At 42.1% G+C, this 25,144-nt stretch overlaps 1 protein-coding gene across 1 annotated transcript; it reads right to left on the bottom strand.

Moving 5' to 3' along the window:
- Nucleotides 1–178: 178 nt before the first annotated feature.
- Nucleotides 179–25,144, bottom strand: LOC118288943 (TANK-binding kinase 1-binding protein 1-like). Its single transcript, XM_047328149.1, has 13 exons — nucleotides 25,070–25,144; nucleotides 18,943–19,183; nucleotides 18,661–18,792; nucleotides 15,215–15,319; nucleotides 14,906–15,056; nucleotides 14,198–14,391; nucleotides 8,442–8,509; nucleotides 8,186–8,352; nucleotides 7,491–7,681; nucleotides 7,106–7,387; nucleotides 3,930–4,010; nucleotides 3,613–3,840; nucleotides 179–1,368 (listed from the first exon to the last, which is right to left on the bottom strand). Exons 1-13 carry the CDS (start codon nucleotides 25,132–25,134, stop codon nucleotides 1,240–1,242), a joined length of 2,034 nt encoding a protein of 677 aa, XP_047184105.1. The 5' UTR covers nucleotides 25,135–25,144; the 3' UTR covers nucleotides 179–1,239.

Genomic DNA, 25,144 nt, shown 5'->3' with positions numbered 1-25,144 from the left:
CTAAGTTTCTTATAATTGCAAATACGTATAATTATGACAGGAATAATTAAAAAATATATTATGTCATAGCATCTTTAACTGCGAGAAACATGAAAATAAACTAAAATATCTCAATTATAAAACAATGCTAAAACAAGATTCCACACAATCATAAATACTATTACAAAGTCATGACATGTGAAATGCATACATTTTAATTTTTCATAATTATGGAATAGTTATCCATAATTATAAGAGAAGCAACACATAATGAGGAAAAAATTGCTTTGTATAAAACATTTTTCTGCCCTTTCAAGATAAAGGTTCTGGTTTGAGCAAGGCACTTTCAGTACCACACCAGAAGATGGCAGTACATGCTTATTTCCCCCTCTAGGTTTATTGGATCACATTTTTACCTTTGGAGCATTTCACACATTTCACTTTATGTATATTTGCTTTGGAACTCCACCAGCCAATAGATTCATCAAGTCATCAGTGACTTAATTTATTTGCTGTTGAAACTGTCCTTAAACTTTGTCTTGTTCTGTAGCTAATTGCTGTTTCCCAAATATATAGTCACCTGTTATATATCCAAACAGGTGATTGTTAATTTACAAATATTTTTTTTTTTACTAACTAACACTAAACCTCAAAATAGCAAAATCTGATTTTTAGTAAATCTTAATTTTGATCTTCCAAACAACATTAGAGCAGTGACATCCAGGTGCTCTGATGCTGCGTAATTAAAACAACAGGTGCTCCTGACATTACGCATGTCGGATGTTTTCCAACACATCTTGTCCCCACAGCTGCTCTCAGACCAACATCCAGTATGTGAGGTTACCATTGGAGCTTCAGCAGCTCCTGTCTGCATCGATGAATCTGAAATATGCAGCTACTGTCTTTTCGTCATCTGCCGTTTCTTCAGAACTCACGTCTCTGTACAAATGAAGTTTGGTTATGAGAGGAGAAAAACAACCATTTGACATTTGACAGAATTGTCAACATGGTACTTTGTGAGAGATATTAAACAGGTATGTCCTTGGTGAACAAAGAGATTTACAACTCGGAAACTGCATGATAAACTCTTGAGTCTGGAGTGCAAAAAAACAGATTTGGTCTGTATCTGGAAGGTGGGGTAAGTTCCACTGGGAGCGCTGAAAGAAGCATGCAGACTCACTCAAACTTCTCTGCATTGAAATCAGTCAAGATGGGTCTGATACATATCTCCTTGGCAAACGGGTGTAAAGAAAAAATTTGTTAGATCTTGCTGTTCTCCAAGTGGGAGTCGATGTGTTTGATGAGGGCGTCATCAGGGTATCCAGTTGGGAAGGTCAGCTGACACAAAGGACAGCTGCGAACAGCACTCTCCTCTGACTCCATCCATAACTGCAGACACAGGAAGAAACAGGTGTGAAACCACTGATCCTGAAAATACAGCAAAATCCCCCAATTGAATCAAAAGAAATGGAATATGGGACATTGCCGGTTTGATGTGTGTGTTAATGTGATGGCTTTACATTACTTTTAATCTTTAACATAATGTTCGATGTCGCCTTGACAGGACATTAAAGGAAGGAATTATGTGCTTGTATGATATTTGGCATGAAAGAATAGTGGTGAGAAGATAGAGTTTTCTCTTTGCTTATTTCACAATAAAAATCCAAACTGATAATCAAGAGCGATATAGAAGATAAACAAATAATCATTCTGTGTATTTAACCTACCCTTAGATCAGCTTCAGGTCAGATCTATGTTTGTTACATGTCTGACGTTGTCAGACCAATGGGACTTTAATATTAAAGCAAAATGGTGCTAGTTCTTACAAAAACAAACATATATCACTGCTGTCATGTTATTTTAAAGTGGTGTATGCTGGATACGGACACATTTCTACCAAAAAATTTGGCGGAGCTCAGGGAAGAGCATCCATGATGATATTGTTTCATGTTTGAGGCCGGGAGGGCCTGGCGCTTAGTGTAGGCATGATCGCCATATAGACAACAACCAATCACATTCCCATTTCTCGGAAAAACACAGCAAAAGTTGGCTTTTGTGATAATGTGCTATGCTAGCTGTCTGTACAATGCTAAAGTGAAGGGCATGGGAAATTAACTACACAACCAGATGAGCACATACCAGGTTCATCATGACATTTAATATAAGACATGACCTTTATTTTACAGTAATGTGACTTAATTGGCTGACAACTGCCCTTGACAAATTGTTTAAACATGATTTCATCGGTTGGTGGCTTTTCTCAATTTCGCATCCAACGCAAGCACAGGGAAACAACGGAACCACAACGCCATTCGGCAACACCAGACGTCACCCTGTTCAAAGCGGCTTTTCTGTTGAAGCCTCCAAAGTATACACGTGAGTGCTCCATTAGAGCGGTATGCAAACTGTGGTTTAAACATGGAGTCTGGATGTTATGTGGTCATTGACTGTCCTGTCGACTCCTTTGGCACTGGTATGACGATGGTCTGTAGTATGGCAAGAGACACCTTGCCATGTGCATCTACATAGTTTTACCATTTTTGCACCAGTTGTAAACGCACACACCACGAACCTGAGATTTACCACTGAAAGCATCAGGGTTTTGGCTTTAGCCTGGAGCTGAACATTGATCGATTGCTGTGTTTCCTTGACTCTTGACTCTTGTATCACATGGATTTTTCCCTGTGGCAGGCAGGGATGATGGAAGGGTCTGGTGCTGTGTAGACCTCCCAGTCTTACCGTCATAAGAGAGTAGAGTCCACTTGGTGAACTGTAAACTACTGGATAGTCCAAGCAAAGTACAACCATCATAGGCTTCAAATCTCAAATTTACTGTAATTTACTATATATATATATATATATGGCTTGTTTTTGAAGTGTTGTGATAACCCGGTATACCAGGAGATGGCAGCATAGACCATAATGGTCTTTGCACTGCTTAAAATTATCCTGATGTGTATATAATCATCTATCCAAGGTTCAGATCTCTGTTTATTCTAACTGTTTTCATTGGGGCCACCGTATTCAAAATATCTCGAAAGATAATTTAAGAAGACTGAAAGCTTTTTCAACATCCTGACGTACTAAAACTTGACAAAGATTTTAATTCTTTAGCCTCTCCACAAAACACACACACACACACGAATATATATATATACATACATATATATATACATATATACATATATATATATATATACCCCAGGTGCAGGCTGTGCAAAGATACCCCTGAGACAGTCCAGGGGTCTCATTTATAAATGTGGCATACTCACAAAACAGGGCTAGAAACATGTGTACGCCACTTCCCATGCAAAGGTTGTGATCTATAAAAAATAATCTTGAATGGAGAATGTGCGGGTTAGGGTTAGGGGAAGATTCCAGGAACAAAATCCAAGATCTCTGTCTATAGATGTGCGCAGTCCAAGGAATCTAAGATACTGTGCAGAATCGTCAGTCTCCCAGGCCAGTGGTAGAGCGCCCAAGCTTGAAGGAGGAAACACAAGACCGCCCATAAATGGCTTGTAGGGAAATCATTTGTTGGTCTGATGTAAATGTATCCTCTTTTGGCCTCTGCTATGACCCAGTTTCCCCATTAGGTGTTGCTTTATGTAATCCTTATTGTTTTGTACTCACATTAATGGAAGGCCATGACTGAGCATGCTCCGTGTTCATGTAGGGAGGCAGATGGCAGGCAAGGGTGGATGGGCCCTCAGGGGCTGAGAAGGAGGGATGGTGGGATTGTTTCCTTGGAGACGGGAACAAGGGGTAGAGGGGCTGTTCTCTAGGTGGGGATGAGACAATCCCAATTGCACCCAGAGTCCGAGGTGGGCTGTCAGCAGGCGACAGAAACATACATACATCCTGCAATCGAACAGAGCACACACAGGTTTAATGATAAATAACACATCTTTAAAGCAATGGGAAAAGCCACAAGCATGATTCGTCATCACCTCTTCATCATCAGAGGACTGTGGTGGTGTCACCAGTGGGGTAGGCTCAGGTTGGTTGTCAAGGCGACAGAGGTGATGCACCTGGAAGAGTGAAGGGGCAGAGGGAATCAGTGTGGTTAATATCTCTCTCTCTCTCTCTCTCTCTCTCATACATATATAATAGTAATATAATAGTTTTAATAACAAGGTAATTAATTATCAGAAAATAGTAGGGACGTTGAAAGTACATTTTTTGGCTTCTGTCAAACTTCTGTACAAGCCCCTTGCCATTCTTACCCTACCCTAGTAAACATTTTTTTCCTTCATTTTTTTACTTGCAATACAAGCGTTTTAATTCAAACCTGAGTGTATTTGTACACTCCTAGTGTATTTGTCTCTGTATTACCATTGTAACTCTGGTGACTTTGGAAAAGGCCTGAGCACATCCTATGTAGAAACTCACTGAGTAGAGGGTCAATACCTGACCTGAGACCAACGGTACCCAAAATCTGTATGAAAAATGCCTTTTGACGTTCAATTTACAAGGTGCCGATGCATGTGCACTCTGGACAAACAGGCCAGATGTGACCATGGTAACAACAACTGTGTGACAAGGTCACTCAAACTTAGCTGCTTCAGCTTACATTAACTGTGTCGGGCTTGAGTCAGGTTCAAACATAAAAAAGTATTTAATGCCTGTTGGGTTTGCGTCTGGCGCTCTCTTGGATCATGGTTGAGTTTGATCTGCTAACACGTTCATTTTCTGCTAATGTAAGGAATTTCAGGTTTCAGGAGGTTTGCAGAAATACAAGTCGAAGCAGCCGATGAGCAGTTTCAGCGGGAGACGTTTATTTTCGAGATGTGGTTCGTAACACAAAACGAAGACGATTCAAAGTGCATATGGGTGTACAGTCCTTTTGTACTCACAATCTACGAAACAGGCAGCATGGGATGTCACATGTTTGATTGTCCATACACATACACATCTGCGTCATCGTACGACATGACATTGGTCATCTATGTCCTTACATTCGGTGATGTATGATTATGATTATGTTTAGCACCACCAAGATATTGATCACAATGCTTACACTCAGGACACATTCTGCTTCTACACTAACACGCTGCTTTCACTTTACCTCCTGTGTCTGTACTGTGTGATTCTACAACCATGTTATGCTTGGGGCTAACCACTTACTCAGCATGCTATATGCCCAGTGACAATGTTAACATAGTATTTAACAGATATAATGTTTATCATTTTCACCATATAAGTTTAGCATGTTAACATGCTAACATATGCTGATTTTAAACACAAAAGGCAGTTAAGCTTCAAGGGAATGTCCTTAGTTTTCAGGTATTTTGTCATAGACCATTGGACAAATTTGATGTTTGACATGATGGTGGTGCTAGAGGAAATAAAGAATCACCAAAGTTAGTAGAATTCATCCATAGGGGAACCAAAACATCATGACAATCAACCCAAATGTTGTCACTATAAAAATGTCAACCTTATAGTGGTGCTACATGAAAGTAACCATTGATTCTCTTACCTAAAATAAGAAATCCATGTATCGGTAATTAACAGAACATGTCACGTAATGAAGCACCAGGTCATGATGGCGGCTTTTCATTTTTAAAAAGGAGGATGTCATAGTCCATTTCCGAGGTATGTCTGAGTCCGACAACGCAGTACCAACAACTTGATAAGAATGAAATCATTCAGTGGTTCACTGCTTGCGCATGCATATTTTCACTTTGCCTGTAATTCTACAGACGGCTGACAATCGACGTAATATCTCATATATTTTGGGGATTTTACACTTCAAACATGGCTGTCTTAAGCATAAAAAAATGTGGGTGTGTCCTGCCCCAGAAACATTTTAATAGAGTAGATGCCATTTGCTGTCTTCTGGTGCCGTTTAATTAAGTGTTACGGAGGCCAGCCAGTTAAATGCTGTGCAGTGTGTGTAAACATCAATCCCTGACACATGCTTGTCACTGACACTTGGGCTTATAGGGTTTAGCTCTTTGGATAATGCGTCCGTCTCCCATTCCAAAGATCGGAGGTTTGAGACTACTCTCAATACATAAATAATTGCTTTCATAGCCTAAAACTGTTACCAAATACCTGGCAAGGTTTGCCAAAAATTAACACAATAGCATCTAATACTTACATGATGACTTTAAAAGCAACAGGGGAACATTTTATGAACATTCACTCAAATGCCAAGCATGCTGACAGTATGCGACCACACAGTCAGACCCAGCCACCTCAGCAGCATACATGCATACTGTGCTCTGTGTAGTTTGCTGCTGCTGTCTCAGTGGGAGGGTGGCCATTGTGTCTCAGTGTAAGAAGAACACGGGAGTGCAGCAGACATGAGTAGCGAAAATGGGGTTTTAGGTTTAATTTAGTAGGACATTCGTCAAGTGGAATGGATTAGACTGATGGCACTCTAAAAGTACCACTGGTGAATAGACAGATGCGCTGAATTAGAGATGGTAAAACTGGGTGGGTCCAATATTATTGATCCTGCGTTCAAAGCATTTATGCTGCGTCTCACTTCAATCGGGTTCGGGTTAGGGTTAGGGTAAGCTTCAGGGTAAGGGTTGGTTATCGACAACTTTTTTATGACCTATTCAAATAAGGATACATTGGTTTCAAAAACAAATTATCATTACATCTTTATAACATCTTCTTTCATTTTCCCGCCACATTTAAATATCTGCCACTGTCAGAAGAAACAGAAATACTGATCCACTGTACAACCAATCACGTTGTGATCTCATCGTTTTGTGGCCCTCCAACATGGCTGCAACCATAGCTCCATTATTCACACTGTAGCCATTTTCCATGCACGGATAGAAATGGCTGAAAAGCTGATGTTAGCATTCAACCGATGCTAACATTAGCTATTGTCTAATTAGCTAATAAGTTCTTAATTGTTCTAACACTTGATCAGATGTCCCTCCATTCAGATTTTTACTTTCCATTGTCTCTTCAGTTGTCGATCAGTCAGGAGACTGTGACCTGACAACAGTTTCTGTTTATAAGATTTATAAACCTAGATTACAGCAGAGAAACATTATTCTGTTGAGCATTTCAGCTTCCCACCCTGAGCATGATGTCAGAGGAAAAAGGTCTATAGGAATATGGTCTATTGACTTAATGGAACTAAGCACTCTTGTCTCACCTCAGCAGGCATTGGAAAGCCCAGGTCCAGAGCACGGTGATGAGGACTGCTGCTCAAACTGCTGCCCCCACCTCTCTCTCCTCCCCCTCCTACCCCTTTCCCCCCTCCAGCTCCATGTGCTGAGGCGGGTCTGACCAGGCCCACCAACATGGTATGGAGCTGAGATTTGTTATGGCTGTAACCCTGTGTCTCTCCCAGGAGGGGCCTGGGCTTGGGGAGGGTGGATACTGGGTCCCTCATGAAGCACGTTGGAGGCCTCTGCATGGCTGATGGGTCAGACACCTGGGGAAAAGGAGAAGGTCAAATATTCAAATATTCTACACAGTAATCCGTTTCACTACAAAGTTACACAAATTGGTGTCCAATTGCCCCACGAAAGCCTCACTTCTGAGTAACTTCGGCGACCCTGGAACTTTGCTCGTAGGCGGCTGCTGGTTGGCTGCTGAGAGTAGGACGCAGGGCCGTCGCATAGGGACAGAGGAGGAGAGGGGGTGGGAAGAAGCCTGTCAGGGGAGAGTGAGGGGCACTGGGGGGAGGTGGGGGAGAGATGCTGAGAAGTCGGAGGAGGACGAGAGACTGGAGTTGCAAGAGAGATAGAGAGAGAATGGTAAATAGATATATATAGAATTTATCCCAGTACTGCACTACTGCCGCCACTATTGTCACTCCCCTTTTGCTGCTCAAAATTTCTCTTTTGTAGTTTAACATGTTGTTAATATCTATTAGACATAAATTATCTTGGTAATTACTGCAAAAACCATGAATGTTGCATAGCAGCAGCACATAGTATGATGCCATTACGCAAACTGACTTTCTCTCAGTACCCCTAATGTCCAGCATCCCAAAGAAGCTGTTACAGTTTTGTGTTGTGTGTGCACTGCCTAGGTTTTGTAGCAGTGAACTGACATGGCTTCAATGGCTGTGAGTTGTGCTGAAGATTATCACAGATGCATATTTATTCCAAACTTCTTCCATACCTTTATCATGTCACACTTATTAACCAGCAACACCAACAATTGAACAGATATTTTACATTTCTTTGACTGTTTTGGTGCAAAAAATATTTTCACCCACTGACACTTGCAAAATGTAACCTATTTCCCGAAGTCCTTGCACCAATAACCTTGTCAAGTGACCTACCAGGCTCCTGTGAGAGGTATCGTAGAAGGTCACTCTGTTTTGCAGCTAGACTGCGAACCCGACCCAACTCCTCTGTCAGCTCAGTGTAGGCTAATGCCAGGTTCACCCTGCAATGCACAAAGAGTGTCTGAATAAATACAGTAAGAACATATGAATGACAAACTGAGAAGCTTGACCTCTTTGAAATAAGACTCACTGTTCATCCCCAGCTTTCTTTATCCATTCTACATCACAGTGCTCACAGTGTGGGGCCATCTCCTGTGACTGACATAGGGACAGACAAAGCTGTGGTTAGGGTTGCAGGACTTGTATCAGTCCATTTCTTCATTAACAAAAATCAATTTGGAGAGATATGGAAAAAAGTAAATCACAATGTTGAACTTTTAATTTAATACAGCTTTGAGAAGTGACTATTTTAGCATCCCTTATTTGTGCTGATGTTAAAGTAGCTCAGACATTGAGCTTGGCGTGATATCGATGAGCTACTGAATTGTGGTAGGATTACCACCCCTTAAAGGACAAAGCTGGTCTTAGTCTTTATTTTTCTTTTTGTCGACAAATCTCACAAAAATACCAAGAACAACCATATGTTGGTCCATCAGTACTTTCTCCCTTCTGCAGTACTTTCTCTCTTCTGAGAGAAAAACATAAATCTTATAAAAACTTACTGTATTTTCACAATTATTTTACTATACTATATTTAACTATAATAGCAACAGCTAAGGACATTGAGCATCATAGTATGTAAAAAAATATTGGTTACAACAGTACAAATTTCGTACTACGAACCAACCATAACAGATTAATACCTAAAAACGAATCCTGTGTAACAGTCTTTATAGCAGGAATAACTTCATGACACAGTTCACAAGATGGGAGGGGGAGACGTCAGCCACCTTCCTGAGAAAACCCATTTCGGCCCCTTGTACCGGCGATCTAGTTCTTTCGGTCATGACCAAGCCTTCATGACTACAGGTGAGGGTAGGAACGAAAATTGCCCGGTAGGTCGAGAGCTTTGTCTTCAGGCTCTACACTCTTTTCGTCACAACGGTGCGGCAAAGCAATACACCAGCTGCTCAAATTCTCCGGCCAATCTCACACTTCATTGTCTCCTCACTCACAAACAAAACCCTGAGGTACTTGAACTCCTTCACTAAGGGCTCATGCCCTATCGGAGTAAGCAATCCACAGGTTTCCTGCTGAGAGCCATGGCCTGAGATTAAAACAGTGGTGGGCTGTCAGGGCGTTCTCTGCCGGCCCTGTCAAATCAAAAATATATATATTTTTTAAATAAATTAAGTTGTGTCTTAAAAAAAATTTGCATTTTCAGTAAGTTACGATTATATTTACAGAAAGAATATGGTCATTTTTTGTGAGGCTGAGCTGGATTTTTCATAATGTGTCACCTTAACGCTGTTCTGCTAGCCTTTCGGTGAACCTGCAATTTCCCATTTGATTATAACGTTGACTGACGTGTGTCATCAGCCAATCAAATTTTGATGCGTAGTGACAGAACGCACCAGGGGCCCAACGATGTGTCGGCGCTAGCCCCCGCTAATGTCACCATCGAGTTTGAACCTTTAGCAGGTTCTTCTGAGCGATGTGGGTGAACCATGGTAACCGCGTTCACACCACATACAGATCCTGTTTCCGATGTCCTTCATGTGCCTTTTCAAAGCAATTGTTTGAAGAGAGAAAATAAATTATTTCAAGAGGAAGACCTATACCTAAACTGGATGGGCTGACCAAGGCCAGCAATGTTTTTTTGCGGCACTTCATTGAGGGAAACTGTGGGCGCTATGAGTGGCTAACAGCTATCATTAAGCTACAAAGGTAAATATGTTGCAAAATGCAAGCGCTAGTAGACTGGATTTGTGAACTTGTAAAATACAATGTGAGAAGTTTTAGAAAAAAATTGAACCTGTCTTCTGAATTTGAAGTCACAAAAAAAATTATCACAAATATGTAGATTGATATTTTCATGAATACAATGGCAGCTGCAAACTTGGAATGTACGAATATGTGACCGACACGGCACATTAAGTGGGTGTGGCTTACGGCGTTAAGTGGGGACTTTCAGTTAAAGGACTTTTGCTGTGGGGAGATCGAATCCAACTCCATGTGATCTTAAAGAATTAACTTTTCTTAAATATTTGTTCCTAGGTGGCTGTGAATGAGTGCTTACTTTTAAAACCATATTCGCCACGGTAGATATGATATGCGACATGGAAATCTAATTGCCAGTAATATGTTTGTGAATAGCTGCACGTTCGCCTCACAGCAAGAAGGTTCTGGGTTTGAATCCCAGTTTAAACCAACCAGGGCCTTTCTGTGTGGAGTTTGCATGTTCTCCCCGTGTATGCGTGGGTTCTCTCCGGGTTCTCCGGCTTCCTCACACAGTCCAAAGACATGCAGAATGGGGTTAGGTTAATTGGAGACTCTAAATTGACCGTAGGTGTGAATGTGAGAGTGAATGGTTGTTTGTCTCTATATGAGGCTGGCGACCTGTCCAGGGTGTACCCCACCTCTCGCCCAATGTTAGCTGGGATTGGCTCCAACCCCCCCGTGACCCTTAAATGGATAAAGCGATAGACGATGGATGGATGTTCGTGAATGACTGTCAGATTTCGCCCCGCCCCCCCTCTCCCCCCGCTCTGCTCTCAATTCAGTGTGCAAATCATGTATTCTACAAGTTCACAAATCCAGTCTACAAGCGCTTGCATTTTGCAACATATTTACCTTCATACGAGCTGAACAAGCTATTTTGCCGGCCGTGTTTGGTTTTTAACACCAGTGAGGGAATATGTAACAGAACGGGTTTTAACAGCCTTAATAGCTTCACCAAGGCAGCTATCAAACATCAGGCACCCGAGCATCACCTCATAGCAGTGGTACATTTGAATACATTTGGTGAGTCCAGGGTGGATTTGCAGCTGGATGAAGAGGGGAGAGGAGACACAAGCCTGCACAACGAGAGATTGAAAAAAAAACCGGGACATACTAAAGCACCTCATTGATTGTGTCATCTTTTTGGGACAGCAAGAATTGTCTTTCAGGGGACACGATGAGGGAAACCAGGGCCCTGAATCGAGATAATTACTTGGAATTACTGTCTCTGCTATCGGAATACAATGCTGACTTACGACACCACCTTGCCACGGCCACCGTTTTTACGGGAACATAGGGAAAATTCATAATGATCTCAGCTGTTGCTGAGGTGCTAAATGATGCCATCAAAAATAGATCAACCACACCAAGTTTGTCGCAGTTATGGTGGATGAGACCACCGATTTCAGCAATGCTGCACAGCTGTCATTTGTATTCCAGTATGTTACTGATATCAGAGTAAAAGAGAGATTTTTAAAGTTTGAGGATGTCACAGAAGGAAAAGGAGCCCATGATCTAGCAGTTTCAGTACTTGAAGTGTTGGGCAGCTACGATTGCAAAACAAAGTTAGTGGCACAGTGTTATGATGGAGCCGCTGTAATGGCATCGGGACTTAATGGCGTACAGGCGCGTCTAAAAGAAGAAATCACTAAGCATCAAAAATTAAGGAATCTGGGAGGATTGTCTGCATTTTTTACAAGTTCTCCCAAACGCACAAAACTGCTGGATGAGTTTTGCGAGACGCGGCTGCCGCGGGTCTCTCAGGTGAGATGGAACTATAACTCCAGGTTGGTGGGCACGGTCCATGACAAAAGAGCTTTTCCAGCACATCCTCGACCATGTGGAGGATTTTGACTTTGAGACATTACATTGTGCATCGTGACACTTGTCACAGTCGAAAAGGTTTGACTTTTCTTTCTTTCTTTTTGCTTTCATCTGTATTTTTGAATTTGCTGATGTACTCTTCGGAATACTGCAATAAGAGCTTAGATGTGCAGTTCAGCATGGCCAGAGTCTTGAAGGTGAGCGTGGGAAATTTGATGCCATCTACGAGAGGACAGCGGAGGCCGTGGGACAGCCGAGCGCAGCAAGAGGTCGACCAGACACGTGCGCGCACTACAGAGAGCCTCACACAGTGCTGATCGACTGCATCATCACGCAAGTCAGGAATCAATTTGAAGATCACAAGTGACTACTGTTTGTTACATTGCTGCACAACTGTTTCCAAAGTTCAAGTAGACATTTCCCAAGGCAGAGCTCAGTAGCCTAGATGAGAGCTACGGTGCACAGTTTGACCTGGGCAGACTCAGAGCTGAGCTCAAAGTGATGAACAGCATGACAAACTTTCAGGTGACCTAGTGAAATTTCTGAGGAGCACGGGGCTTGCAGTCAGCATGTCACAGCTTTATGACCTTACATGCTTGATCGTGACAATACCAGTGTCCCCTGCATCAGTTGAGCAATCTTTCTCAGCTCTCAAGCGCATCAAAACGTATTCACGGAATACAACTGGACAAACACGACTCTCTGCACTGGCATCTATTGCCATAGAGAAGGAGCTGCTCATTCACCTTAAGCAGGATGCGCAACTGCATGAGGACGTCATTGAAAGCTTCCTTAGAACGGATCGGAGGATGGATTTCATTTACAAATAATGGGTGAGTGTTACTTCTTACTGTTTAGGAGAGAGATAAAGTTATTGTGGTATTTTATTTTATACAGCATTTTGTTATGGTTTTATCTGATTGGTTTTGCTGGAGTTTGGGCAGTAGATGGTGACACTGTGTTTCAGTGTTGATGCCGCATGTTGCCAGAGTCTGATGCCGCTTAATAAGCATATTAAGTGAACCCGCTCTCAACAAGGCTACAGCTAGGCTTAATATTCTGGCTGGAATAGCTGTTGTAAAATATCATGTCAAATGTCATGTGGTGTGCATATGAAATCTGGCTGCTGACTAACATTAGTCTGCATCAGATCAACTGTGTCACTGGTGTTAGGCAGTAGAGCATATGATGAATGATAGTGTATTTTGTATGTGGCTGCGTTGGCTGTATCGTTGTAGGTGTTTTTTTTTGTTTTGTTTTGGGGGGGGCGTGGGCGTTGTCGTTAATGAAGGCCCTGACTGAAACCCCACGGAACGCTACTGGATTTAGAGGTGCTGGTCCTCATCTACAAGTGGCTACATTATTGTTAAATGTATTATTTCATAGATGATGATAATTATAATACACCTTACAATGTGCCTAACCCTGTCATGTGCTGTGATGTAAGTTTTGGTTAGCATGCTATCTTCAGTAGAAGAAAAGAAGTGATAGAAATAGGAGCAAGAGTTACCAATGACGTTGCTTTCCACCTTAGGGGAAAGCTCTTGGAGAGTTAAGGCATGACGTTAGACGTTGGCTATGTAGCCATAACCAAAACTTTTATACAGCCATGCTGAAGATGTAAATCATTTTAAATGGTTGACAAATGTATATTTTCACATTAAGGAAAGTCTCAATTTCCTAAAACTGCTGGTTACTGTAGTTCTTAATATAACTCAAACAGAAGTGCATTTGGCTGTGGATTACTCCAAATGTTGTGCAATAGTTAGTCTGGGGTAGTAGAATGTGAGACTGTGTCTAAAAGAAAAAGTGTCCTCAACGTAATGAAGGAACATGTCATCCAGTGCAACGGTGTGGTTCATTCATGTGTTTTTTAATAGTTTTAGGACAACAATGGAGATCTGTGGCACAGAGGTATAGGATATATCAGGCCTTGATACGTCCATAATAAGATTGCTTTAGCTCTGCAGCCCTTTATGTCAGCTCTCACTAAGAGGTTTCAGTCCATGCTCCAAACTGTTACCTAACAAAGGTATCATAACATTGGTAGCAATCATTTCAGCAAAGATATTCAAATTTTGATTTATTCATGAATCAAAGTATTTGTATCCACCAGATTGCACTAATTCCAACTAGTCCACTGTGCTCATGACCAATAAATAAAGTATAATAATAATAATTAGATTTCTGGCAGTGTTACTGTAGAGATAACCACAGGAACAATCCTCCAATTAGGGGTACCTGTCTTTGAGCTTCCTGCAGCTGGGCGACCTCCTGCTGCAGCCTCTGAAGCTCCGCCCTCAGCTCCTTCTCCCTCTGACAGGCCCCCTCTGCCTGGTGCCGAGCCCCCTCCAGTTCGGCCTCCAGTCGCTGCAGCTTCAGGTCTGACAGGGCATCCAGGCTGCGGGAGCTCTGCAGTGTCGGCCCACGACCCTCTGGCAAAAACAAACAGCGTCAGTTTCTTTAATCTTCTCTACTCGTTTTTCTCTCAAGCCTCTGCTCTACAATCATATCAATGGAGCATGAGAGTACAATTCCTGGATCACGAGTATTGTCTTTTTATCTGTTTGTAGTAGCCGGTTTTTGGTTGTTACTTAGGTAATGTAAAATAGTGTTATTGGAGATGGCACTTTCAACCATCTTGTCGAAATGTTTAATTAGCTAACTGGCTGATAATATCTCCTAGTGAACAGCTCTCCTTTTAACTGACAAAATGAATGGTTACCAGATAGAACAGAATGGGCGCTTTTGATTTTCTCTGTCTGAAATCAAGTCCCCAGGTTAATCAAATCTTGTCATAGGAAGATGACCCTGCTTTTTTAACTAGTGATGTTACAGTAGCTCCTGGTGATCGGCTGGTATCAGATACGCCAACTGTCATGAGGGGCTTCCCCATAATATTGCTGCTAACACTACTGTGATCTGACTTCTGATCCAGACAAAACACACCTCTGGGGACGTCCAGGCTGGCATGGAGTTCAGACTGATGTGCGTCTTTGCTGTGGAGTTGAGCGCTGAGTTTCTGAAGAGAAGTTTCTCTCTGTCTCAGAGCCGACTCCAAACTGCAGATCCTCTCCACATGCTGCTCTGCAAGAGTAGTCTGACACAAGCATACACACACACACACACACACACACACACACACACACACACAGAACTAAAACCCAAACTGCTACCTACACAGTGGTATAGAAAAATGCCTCACAAGAAAACATTTGTGTGTGTGTGTGTGTGTGTGCCTGTGTGTGTGTGTCTCACCATCTTGTCTAGGTCTCTTTGGAGGTTGCTTTTCTCCAAGTGAATCTTCTCGTATGCCTGGATGACTTCCTCCAGCCTCTCCTCTCTCTCCTTACTCTTCTGAAGCTGAGACAGGTAAACAAGTGTCACAGACTCACTGTGAAGGGTTAAAAAAGTTGGGGCTTACATCTAGAGTTTTGTCCATTATCTCACACTGAAATGACAGCACACCTATGAACACATTGGAATCAGATGAAAGACGTCAGGAAGGGAAAGACACATCAGATTACTTCATTATTTCACCATGTTAAACATTTGTGTAAACATTTTCCCACATCTGACATTTGAATTCTTGATTTTTGGCGGAAAATGCAATTTGGAGTTCACCGTGACTTTGACTTTTGACCTTCAACCACCAAAATTGAATCAGTTCATCCATGAGTCCAAGATAATGTTTTGTGCAAGATCAGGGATGGGCAACTTTGATGATAGGGAGGGCCTCAAACATTTTATCCTCACTACCAGAGGGCCAGATTGTGACCCTTTACTTTCACCAGTAGGATACTGTAACCCCATTATTCAATTTGATTATAGCTTCTAAATTATTAATGAATACAACAAAATATATAAGGGTCATTCTTTTTACCAACATCTCTAATCGCTAATCACCAAGCGAGGTTTATACACTGCCCAGCGAAGCACTCGACTAGAGCAGTGTTTTTCAACCAGTGTGCCGCGGCACACATTTGTGCCGTGAGAGATCGTCAGGTGTGCCGTGAGAAATTATCCAATTTCACCTAATTGGTCTAAAAACATTTTTTGAAAGAAAATAATTAATTATCTGCAAATAATATGCCATTGTCGAGTGTCTGCGCTGTAGTAGTGACTGACAGCGTAATCATGTAATACTCTTCCATATCACTAGATGGCAGCAGGTAGCGAATTGCATTGTACGTTGAGACAAGAGAATTAGTGATGCATGAATGTGACAGGTGGCGGTGACAGCATTTTGGCTAGTGAGACTGCGGTGACAGTGTTGGATACGTTTTTCAAGAGGAAAAATGCTAACTCCAAACTGGGCCCTGGACAAAATTTGGACGCAGATGAAAGCCCTAGTATGAGTGGAGGTCAAAAGAAAGCAAAGACGGTGAGGCAATACAGCGAGAGTTACCTTTCATTTTGATTTACTTTCACCGGGGAATTTCCGGAGAGGAAATTTTTCGGGTCACATCACAATATCTTGAACAAGGAGGACTTAAGTGGGAAAACTGCATGAGTGTCTGCACTGATGGAGCCGCAGCCATGGTCGGGCGCACCAAAGGCTTCGTCAGCAGAGTGAAGGAAATAAACCCAGATGTGATTGTTTCTTACATCGTGAGGCCCTTGTGGCCAAGACTTTACCAGCAGACCTAACCCCTGTGCTGAATGATGTTGTGCACATGGTAAACTTTGTAAAGACACGTCCTGTGAAAAGCCGCATATTTGCGTCTTTGTGTGAGGAAATGGGGCGGATCATAAGGCCCTGCTGTTCCATACGGAGGTCCGATGGTGGTCGCGTGGCAAGGTGCTGGCCCTTGTGTATGAGCTGGGGGAGGAACTTAAAGTGTTTCTGACAAATGAGGGATCCGATTACGCAAAGCTGCTTGCAAGTGATGAGTGGTGTGCAAGGCTGGCATATCTGGCGGATATTTTTCATCATCTGAATGAACTGAACACACGGATGCAAGGCCGAGACGAAAACCTGCTCACAAGTACGGATAAAATAAATGGCTTCCGTTCAAAGGTGCACCTCTGGCAACAACATGTGGAAAGTGGCAACCTTGAAATGTTCCCACTCACCAAGAAATGGCTACATGTTTACACTGCTGCACTGTGTGAGATAATAGGTAAACATCTGAAAACTCTGGAGGAAAAGATGTCATTTTATTTCTCTTCAACCTCCACGGACAGTCTTGACTGGGTTAGGGACCCATACAGCTCAGCAGTTGTTGGAAAGGACATGACTTCACAGGAGCAGGAGGAACTAACTGAACTGAGACAAAATCGTGGTTTCAAGCTAAGCTTTGCTGATCTACCTTTGGAGAGTTTTTGGTTGACTGCTGCCAAGGAGTTCCCCATTCTGGCAAACAAAGCTATTTTGACATTGCTCCCATTTTCCACGACATATCTGTGTGAGGTGAGCTTCTCAAGCCTGACTGCCATAAAAACTAAAAACAGAGAGAGACTGAGAGCCATTGAGGAAGACCCGTGTCTTTCTTCAATTCCTGCCAGGATATCAGCTCTGTGTTCATCCAAAAAGGCACAGGTTTCACACTAAGTGAGTAAAATACACTGATTGACATTTTGTACATGCAACTTTTCATATTTCTCAGTGTGGAACAGTAAAATCTTACCAAAATGCATCTGTCAGAATAAGCACTATGTTTCTGCATTCCTGCTAATAGAATGCCTACAGACAGAATTAGAATTTGCAAAACACTTTGAAGTTTTCTACTACCTTTCACACCACATTGTTGTAGCATTTATGTTCAAGCTGTATTTTTAAAGTGAACATGTTAAGTGCACTTTTTGTTTGAAAGAAGACATAAAAGATGATGAATTATTTTTTTTCTTTGTGTTTATTTGATTCATATTCAAGACACTTTGATAAGAATGACTAAATTGTTAATATAGGCTACAGAGTATCATTTTTTTACATTTTTGTTTGGTGGTGTGCCTCGTGATTTTTTCAATGAAAAAAATGGACCTTGACTCAAAAAAGGTTGAAAAACACTGGACTAGAGCACCTCTGACTAACGTTACAGGTGCACAACAAAACATGCAATAATTAAATCCCCCTTCCAGGTATTTGTGCTTGGTGATGATTCTCTCGGTCCAGTTTTATTTTTTGGCCGCTCATGTCTCTTCATCATATGCAGTTGGCATGATGGGCAAGACCAGACGAGACCGCAGTTGCTTGGCAATAAGCCTCTTGCATGTCGAGTGAGTGCCCTCTAACGGTGGGGATCCGGTTCAATGTGGTCAAATTGGCCGCTTGCGCCTGTGAAACCAACAATTTATTAATATTTGGAGAAAGAAAAAAAAATTTTTGGGGAGGTATTTGGAAATTGACTCACAGGCCTCACTGAGTGACAACACAGGCCGAATGCGGCCCTGGGCTTGCCAGTTTGCACATCCCTGTGCAAGATGCTATGAAATTTCCTCCAGGCGTTAAGTCCTGGATGTTAGGTCACAGTGACCTTGATCTTTGACCTTTAACTGCCAAACTTGAGTCAGTCAAGATCCTGCCTAGCCTACCAATGAGATTTTGCAGGAACTTGGTTATCTTGGAATGGAAGGGAATGAGCAGAGCTTGACACTTATATTCTCTGTGGAGCAACTTTCACTCAACTAATGATACTAAGATAACCTGTGCAACTTCTATTTGATTTTCTTGTACTAGTTACTGTGATAGCGTCATTACGTACCTCCTGAGTGAGCGAGTTGATCCTCTGCTGTAGGTTAGTGGTCTGCGATTGAATGACACTGGTGTCCTTGATGATTGGCTCACAGGAATAAAAAACTATCCTCTCCTCTCCAAATTCACTGATCATGGGAAACTGGAGGAGAGGAAGGAGAGGAGAGGTGGAATTTCCAGAAAAGAAGGCATTCACAATTTTAAAAAGTCTTCATTCTGTTCATTCATTTATTTATTCTGTGTGTGTGTGTGTGTGTGTGTGTGTGTTTTGCTCTCTGCTGCTGCTCTTCACCTTGACCTCATAGTGTTTCAGTTTCCTCTTGATGCTGCTGTTTTCCCTCTCCAGACTGGCCAGCCGGGTCTTAATGTCATGATAGGCTGCGGCCAGGCCCAATCCCGATGCCGGGTACATGTCCTCTGGCAGTCGATTGGCCGACCAGCTGATCCCAGGTCCGCCTATGTCATCTCGCAGGCCCTCTCCTCCTCCCAGCAGCTCCAGCTCTCCTTTGCTGAAGAGATTCATCATCAGTTGGCTGTAAGAGAGAAAAAAGAAGGAGTTCTGGTTGATCTCTGAACGAACTAGACTGGACTTTTGGGTAGACACATGGGAAAGGTCACTCTCCACCTCACATAATTTTGGACACTACAGGCAAAAAAGTTTCCAAGCCCCATGTTCTGACAGAGCTGAAAGCCAGAGAGAGGGAGAAAGATAGAGAGAGAGGCAGAGAGTGTGTGTGTGTGTGTGTGTGAGTGTGTGCACAGCCTAAAGACAACTGCAGTAGAGAGAAAGACAGGTTAAAGCATCTCCCTGCAGATACGTAACTCCCACTCTGTCTCTCCCACACACACACACACACACACACACACACACCCACACAGACCACTGCTTGTCTCTATTATCAATGTGTTCTGGCTCTCCCTCTACATCTCTTTTTTTCCCCTCACGTACTGTTAGCCAAGGGCAGAGCAGAACAGGGCCATATGTCTTCATCATATGGTTGTTTCATTTATTAATGATCTAACAGTCTGCATTGCCCAACATCCCAGGCAGTCAAACACTAAACCCATTGGATTGCCTCATCATCAGTTTGTGCAGTGATGGCATCTATTTTAACACGTAATGCAACATTGAGCACTAATATAAGTACAAAACAAATATTTTGTTCTCTTCAACAGTCCTCTGAATATGTGTTTCTGTGACAACCTTAGGTATTTTGTTTTTTTAAATTTCCATTTTTCTAGTTAGTTATTTTAAAAACCAAATTGAAACCCTTTAAATTAATTTGGTTGAAACTTTTTCGAAAAGTTTCCTCAGGGGTCAAGGAAGGGGTCAAGGAACTCAGTGTTTTCTGTTTTGTTTGTTTTTTTGCAGCTAGTTTCACCTTGTAGACTTCAAAAAGCACAGTTTCGCTCTTAATCCTGAACAGTGAGAAACAAAAAAAAACGTTTCTAACATTCCAAGATTACTTTGCTCCATCTCTATGTACTCCTGCAGCTTTCATGGGCCAAAATAACCCAAAGATTTATTCACAAATTAAAGGCATACTCCACCTATACTCATTATGAAGTTTGCTCATCATGAAGAAAAAAAAAAGTTTGAAGACAATCACCTCAGATGATGATCTGAGTTTGGTTCTTCAAAGCCTGAAAGACCAGGTGTGTTTTGGAACCACGAGTGAACTCAGGGCAACAAAAGGGAAACTCTTTGGAATTCATTTTCCTCTGTAAACTTTAAATCCACCAGTCAGGACAGGAAAAGGACTGCAAAGGGCATAAATCAGTGCCAATCTGCCCTCCTTCCATAACAGCTTCTTTCCACAGGCCGTCACTCTGATGAACAGTTAAAACTGTGGCAGAATAATCTCTGAGCAATAAACTGGAACACTGAACATCCACTGCACCGTCATACACATTATGGCATGTCCTCCCACCTTGTGTACACAGAGTATATAGTTAATTATTCATTGCTGGTTTCAATTTGTCCAAAACATGTGAAGAAGAAATGTTATTGGAAACAGCAGCAGTGGATGTCCCGGGCCACAGGGGTGTCAACTCATCTGATGATCTGCTGTTACATAAACTGTTATCTGGGCTGTGCGACACTGAGCCTAATTTTATTTCTTGTTGAGCTTTGTGAAGGTTGGGTGAGGAAAGAAAGGGTGATGCTGAATCCAAAGCTTTTTTTGTTACTATGCGAGAGTATGATGTTTCACCACTATCTCCCAGTGGTTTACAGCACATCCCAGTATACTGTCATCTTTCCTTCTTTCCTTACTCTCCATCTCTTAACCCCACAGAGGAACTCTTCTCCTCATGGAGGTTGAACGATTCTGAGCACGGCCCTTACGATCACGTCTTTCCTGGATGAAATAAACACTGGACGTGAAGATATATCAGCACTCAGGGCCAGCCCTGGCAATGTTGGTGCCCTAGGCAAGATTTCTCCTGGAGGACTGAAGAGATCATAATCATACTGTGACAGAGAGATTCCTTGAGGACATACTATATCTGTGAGCACAGCTAAAGGCTAATTCAGTGTGGGGAGAGTGCCTGCACAAACACACACACAAAGACACACACAGACTGCAATCACAGAATATTTTACCTGGGGTTATGGCTCGACCTGGTGCTCACTAGCAGATGCAGAAAAAAGACTTAAAATAAAATTTAGTACATTTAACCAAAAATAGGTTTAAATCTACACAAAAGAGCTGTCAGACAATCAGGTCATTATGTCCCTACAGCTACATAATGTACTGTGTGAGTAGAATAGTTAGACTTATTCAAGGCTGATAGATTGATGCAATCAACATCTTCATCAAAGGGTCGATGAAGAACGCTGCTCTGCAACATCCAGATGCTGATATCCCAGAACACATTAGTCATTTCAATATTCACTTGCTTTTCAACACTTAATTATGGGGTTTTTATCCTGTGTAATTGAATAACCATAGATTTTCTTTTAAATCTTTGAGGAAACTCAGAGGATAACTTATTTAAAAAATTGAAATGAACATATCTGCATTGTTCTTAGCGGAAATGTTATCGGTCACTCCTCCTGATCTACTGCCACTAGTTCGACCAGCTGTTTGCCAGCTGTGGTGACCTGTGGCTATCTCACCTGAAACCTATCAGTGACAAATCAGGTTATTCTATCTCGCTCTTGCAATCAGTTTATTGTGCAGTGATGACGTATGACTTCACTTCAGCTGAGGCCCGTAAAAAGCCCACGGCACATTATTTTTATTAACGGACCAGTCGCCGAATCATGATCAGGACCAGTCCCCCAATCCGACAAAATGAGAAAAAAAAACAGATACAACAAGTCTCTGGGAAGTGAGCAATGATCCCGACTCAAGCACTTGACCAATAACAAGCTCTGTGTTTGAACACAAGTGTTTTGTTCAAAATGATTCAACAGAAATTACTTGTGCTTTTTTTATGGCATTCGCTTTGTTAATGTGCCAACTGACACACTTTTGTTTCCTACTGTACTTTATGTATCTGCTTCCAGGTACTAGGTCCGCTCTTTGCGTTAGTGTTATAGGGCATCCTCTGCCCTCTCCTCCCACACGTGCACACAAATACCAGCTCCAAATGGGCCCTTCATCTTCCTCTATCTTCTGAAACAAACAGCGCTGTGGTTCCAGCCGACCACGTGTAAAGCAAAGGTCTGTGCTTCTCTTGGCCCTGTTGGACTTCATCCAGCTGCTTGAAGTAGAGAATGATTGAGGTGACCGCCCACCTCCAGCTAGATTTAGATGTTCAGGTGTAGCGTAGTGAGGAGGAAAACCAGGTAAGGCCAAACAAGTTACAGTTGTCCTCTTGAAAAACCAATAGTCCTGCAGATCGTGTTGGGTGATAAGAAAATGCCAAAAGCTGGTGTTTTTACACATCTGTACTTTTTAATCCAGTTAAATTAGACTTTGGTTCATTTGGTGCAAATCATTAGGGCGGGTATGAGGTCAGAGAAAGAGAGTTACGGGCATAGGTGCATCCTGTTTTGTTTTGGTGTTTTCTGTTTATTCCTCTCGGTCGATCGACTGATTGACACACACCTGTGCTGACTGGTGGGATGAGTCTGTAGGCCGGCCATTTTGTTCAGTTCTCTATCCTGCTGGTATTCGGTTTTCATCTACATCTCTCCTGATATTGTGTTTGGGGTTTGACCCAGCCATAACAAGAGAGAAACATTTCTTGAATTTCTTAAAACGAAAGCAAAACCAAGTGCTATCCAAGTGTTTGACATTAACCAGAAATGGTTTTAATGTTTTTCTAGAGAGGAGCAGGCACAGCAGCGGTAAGCTACAGCAGCTAGGAGTATGATCAACATTCACAAGAAGGATTACAGTCTAAAAGAGAAAATGATTGACAAGTGAGGACAAGCATTGACATGACTTTTGCTTGCTGGTGGCGCTGTTTTGTGTAATTCCTGTCATTGCAATAGGGGCGACGCTTGTTGCAGTGCAGGAATCTAGGAATTGTTTTTCCACTTACTGTGACATGAAAATAGGGCGTTAGCCTTGGCAGAGCGTGGTTCTGTGCACTCTGGCAGCACAGACTGAGATAAACATAACAAAAGAAAGAGCATCCTCACAAATTTGCATCCTGTTGTTGGGTCAATTTTCCACAGACGAGCGGTATGCTTGAAATATATGTTTTACAATAATAAAACTATGATCACATTTATTCATGTACATGTAAAAACAACTAGTTTAAAATATAGAATATTCTTGCCTAATGAAGGAACCACAAGATTATGTATAATATATAATATATATATAATTCAGGGATATGAGGTTGGAAATAGGGTCACCAGATGTCCTGAAAAATTCGGGACAGTCCCGAATCATGTTACAATTGTCCTGAAAATTTGACTAAATCATAGGAAAAAAAACTATACAGTAGTGCCGCAAATTAATAAACAGCTACTGTGAGAGCGGAGTTATGACATTCAATTTAAAATGAACAGAGGGATATTACACCATCGCTGACATGGAGTCCGGTGTTCCGGGACCTGCTAAGAGGGAGAAACGATGATCGTTTCCTTTTTTATTGGAGATGAACGTGAGGGTAGTTGCAGTTGCGAGGACACAGAATGTGCAGGCAGCCACGCGTCGCACAGACAGATAAAGGCGAATGAAATTAAAGAAAATATGACCTAATAAAACTTTTTGGGGGGATTAAGTTACAACACAGTCAATGTTTCCTTTTATCACTTTAATGAAAAATTATTATTTTTAGCAGAGTATTTTAAGTTGGATCTTATGTATAGCCTATCCATAACATCCAACATTAACTGACACTTGCGTGAATGAAAACAAAGAAATTGGATTTTGAGTATTTTATGTTAAGATTGTGACAATACTTTATACACTGACCTACATACAACACAGCCATTTGTTTTGATAATGACGACAGACAGCTGAATTAATGAATAAAAACAATTTGACCACGCCTAGCCCCGACTCCCCTGTCCCGAATTTCATCCATTCTCATCTGGTCACCCTAGTTGGAAATGTTGTGTGATAACTGATTAATGTGTCAGCTGAAACACAACATGACCGGATTTTCCACTAGAGGGCTCTGGGACATGAACTAGCTTCTCCTGTCTGTGCATTGTGTAAGTGTCCCGTCACTTTTTATGTACTGTTCATGTAAAAGTGCACACATGTCTATTTTATTTCATTTCACCTTGCCATCCTGAAGCTATTTATCCAGAATCCTCAAACGAAGCTTACCATCAGGATGAAATTAATATTCTATTTGCTGCACAATAATGGCTTTTTTTAATGAGGTCAATGTGGTCAAATGAAACGAGTTGTTATTCTGACAAATCTGGAAAACCCATGTATCGCCTCGATATGTTCAAGAAAACCGAAAACAGCTGAAGGAAACACTCGCATCCTTGCTCTTATCAATCCTTGTCACTGTTCCGTTTTGCGTGTTACAGGCAGGTCCCCGAATCATAACACAGGCACTGAAACCAGGGCACAAACTGCACATTCCTCTCCCTCCGATATTCGCATAGCGCCACAGAGCGCGCCTGCGACCAATGCATTTCAATCAACCCTATGGAGCTCGGTGGTATGTCACATCCTCAGGGCAATGTTGTCCCTATCGGTTATATTTGCCTGGTGTCATTCTTAAAGGCCAATGGTTACATTACTGTAATGAATTAGCTTATTATAGCATCACTGCAGTACCAGTCCCCCCGACAGCATCCATCCCTGCGCAAACGATCAGGGACGGATCTCAGTGTTGTTTACCTGTTTAACAACACTGAGATCTGATCTTCACCTGCTAACTGGGCTTTTAGTAGCGGTAACCGTAGATGTGGCAGAGCGCAGACGACATCCCTCACACAGTAAGTAGTTGGATAAAAGAACACACGCGATGGGTGGAGTCGATTTACTTACGTATTGGTAGAAAAGCCATGAAGATGATGGTGCTGAGGAGGGTCGACATGACTGGAGGCTGACATTAGCAGTGGA

This window comes from Scophthalmus maximus, chromosome 17 (genome assembly GCF_022379125.1).
Source record: "Scophthalmus maximus strain ysfricsl-2021 chromosome 17, ASM2237912v1, whole genome shotgun sequence".
Lineage (NCBI taxonomy): Eukaryota > Metazoa > Chordata > Actinopteri > Pleuronectiformes > Scophthalmidae > Scophthalmus > Scophthalmus maximus.
The sequence above is the reverse complement of the archived record's forward strand: the minus strand, read 5'-3'. Positions and strand labels throughout refer to the sequence as shown.

What these genes read in the sequence shown, in the direction of transcription:
- LOC118288943 (XM_047328149.1), bottom strand. Translation starts at nt 25,134, where the DNA reads ATGTCAGCCTCCAGTCATGTCGACCCTCCTCAGCACCATCATCTTCAT. An exon ending in CATGGCTTTTCTACCAATAC is followed by an intron (nt 19,184 to 25,069) that starts GTAAGTAAATCG and finishes TCTCTCTTACAG; the next exon opens with CCAACTGATGATGAATCTCT. An exon ending in CAGCCTGGACGTCCCCAGAG is followed by an intron (nt 14,392 to 14,905) that starts GTGTGTTTTGTC and finishes TGTTTTTGCCAG; the next exon opens with AGGGTCGTGGGCCGACACTG.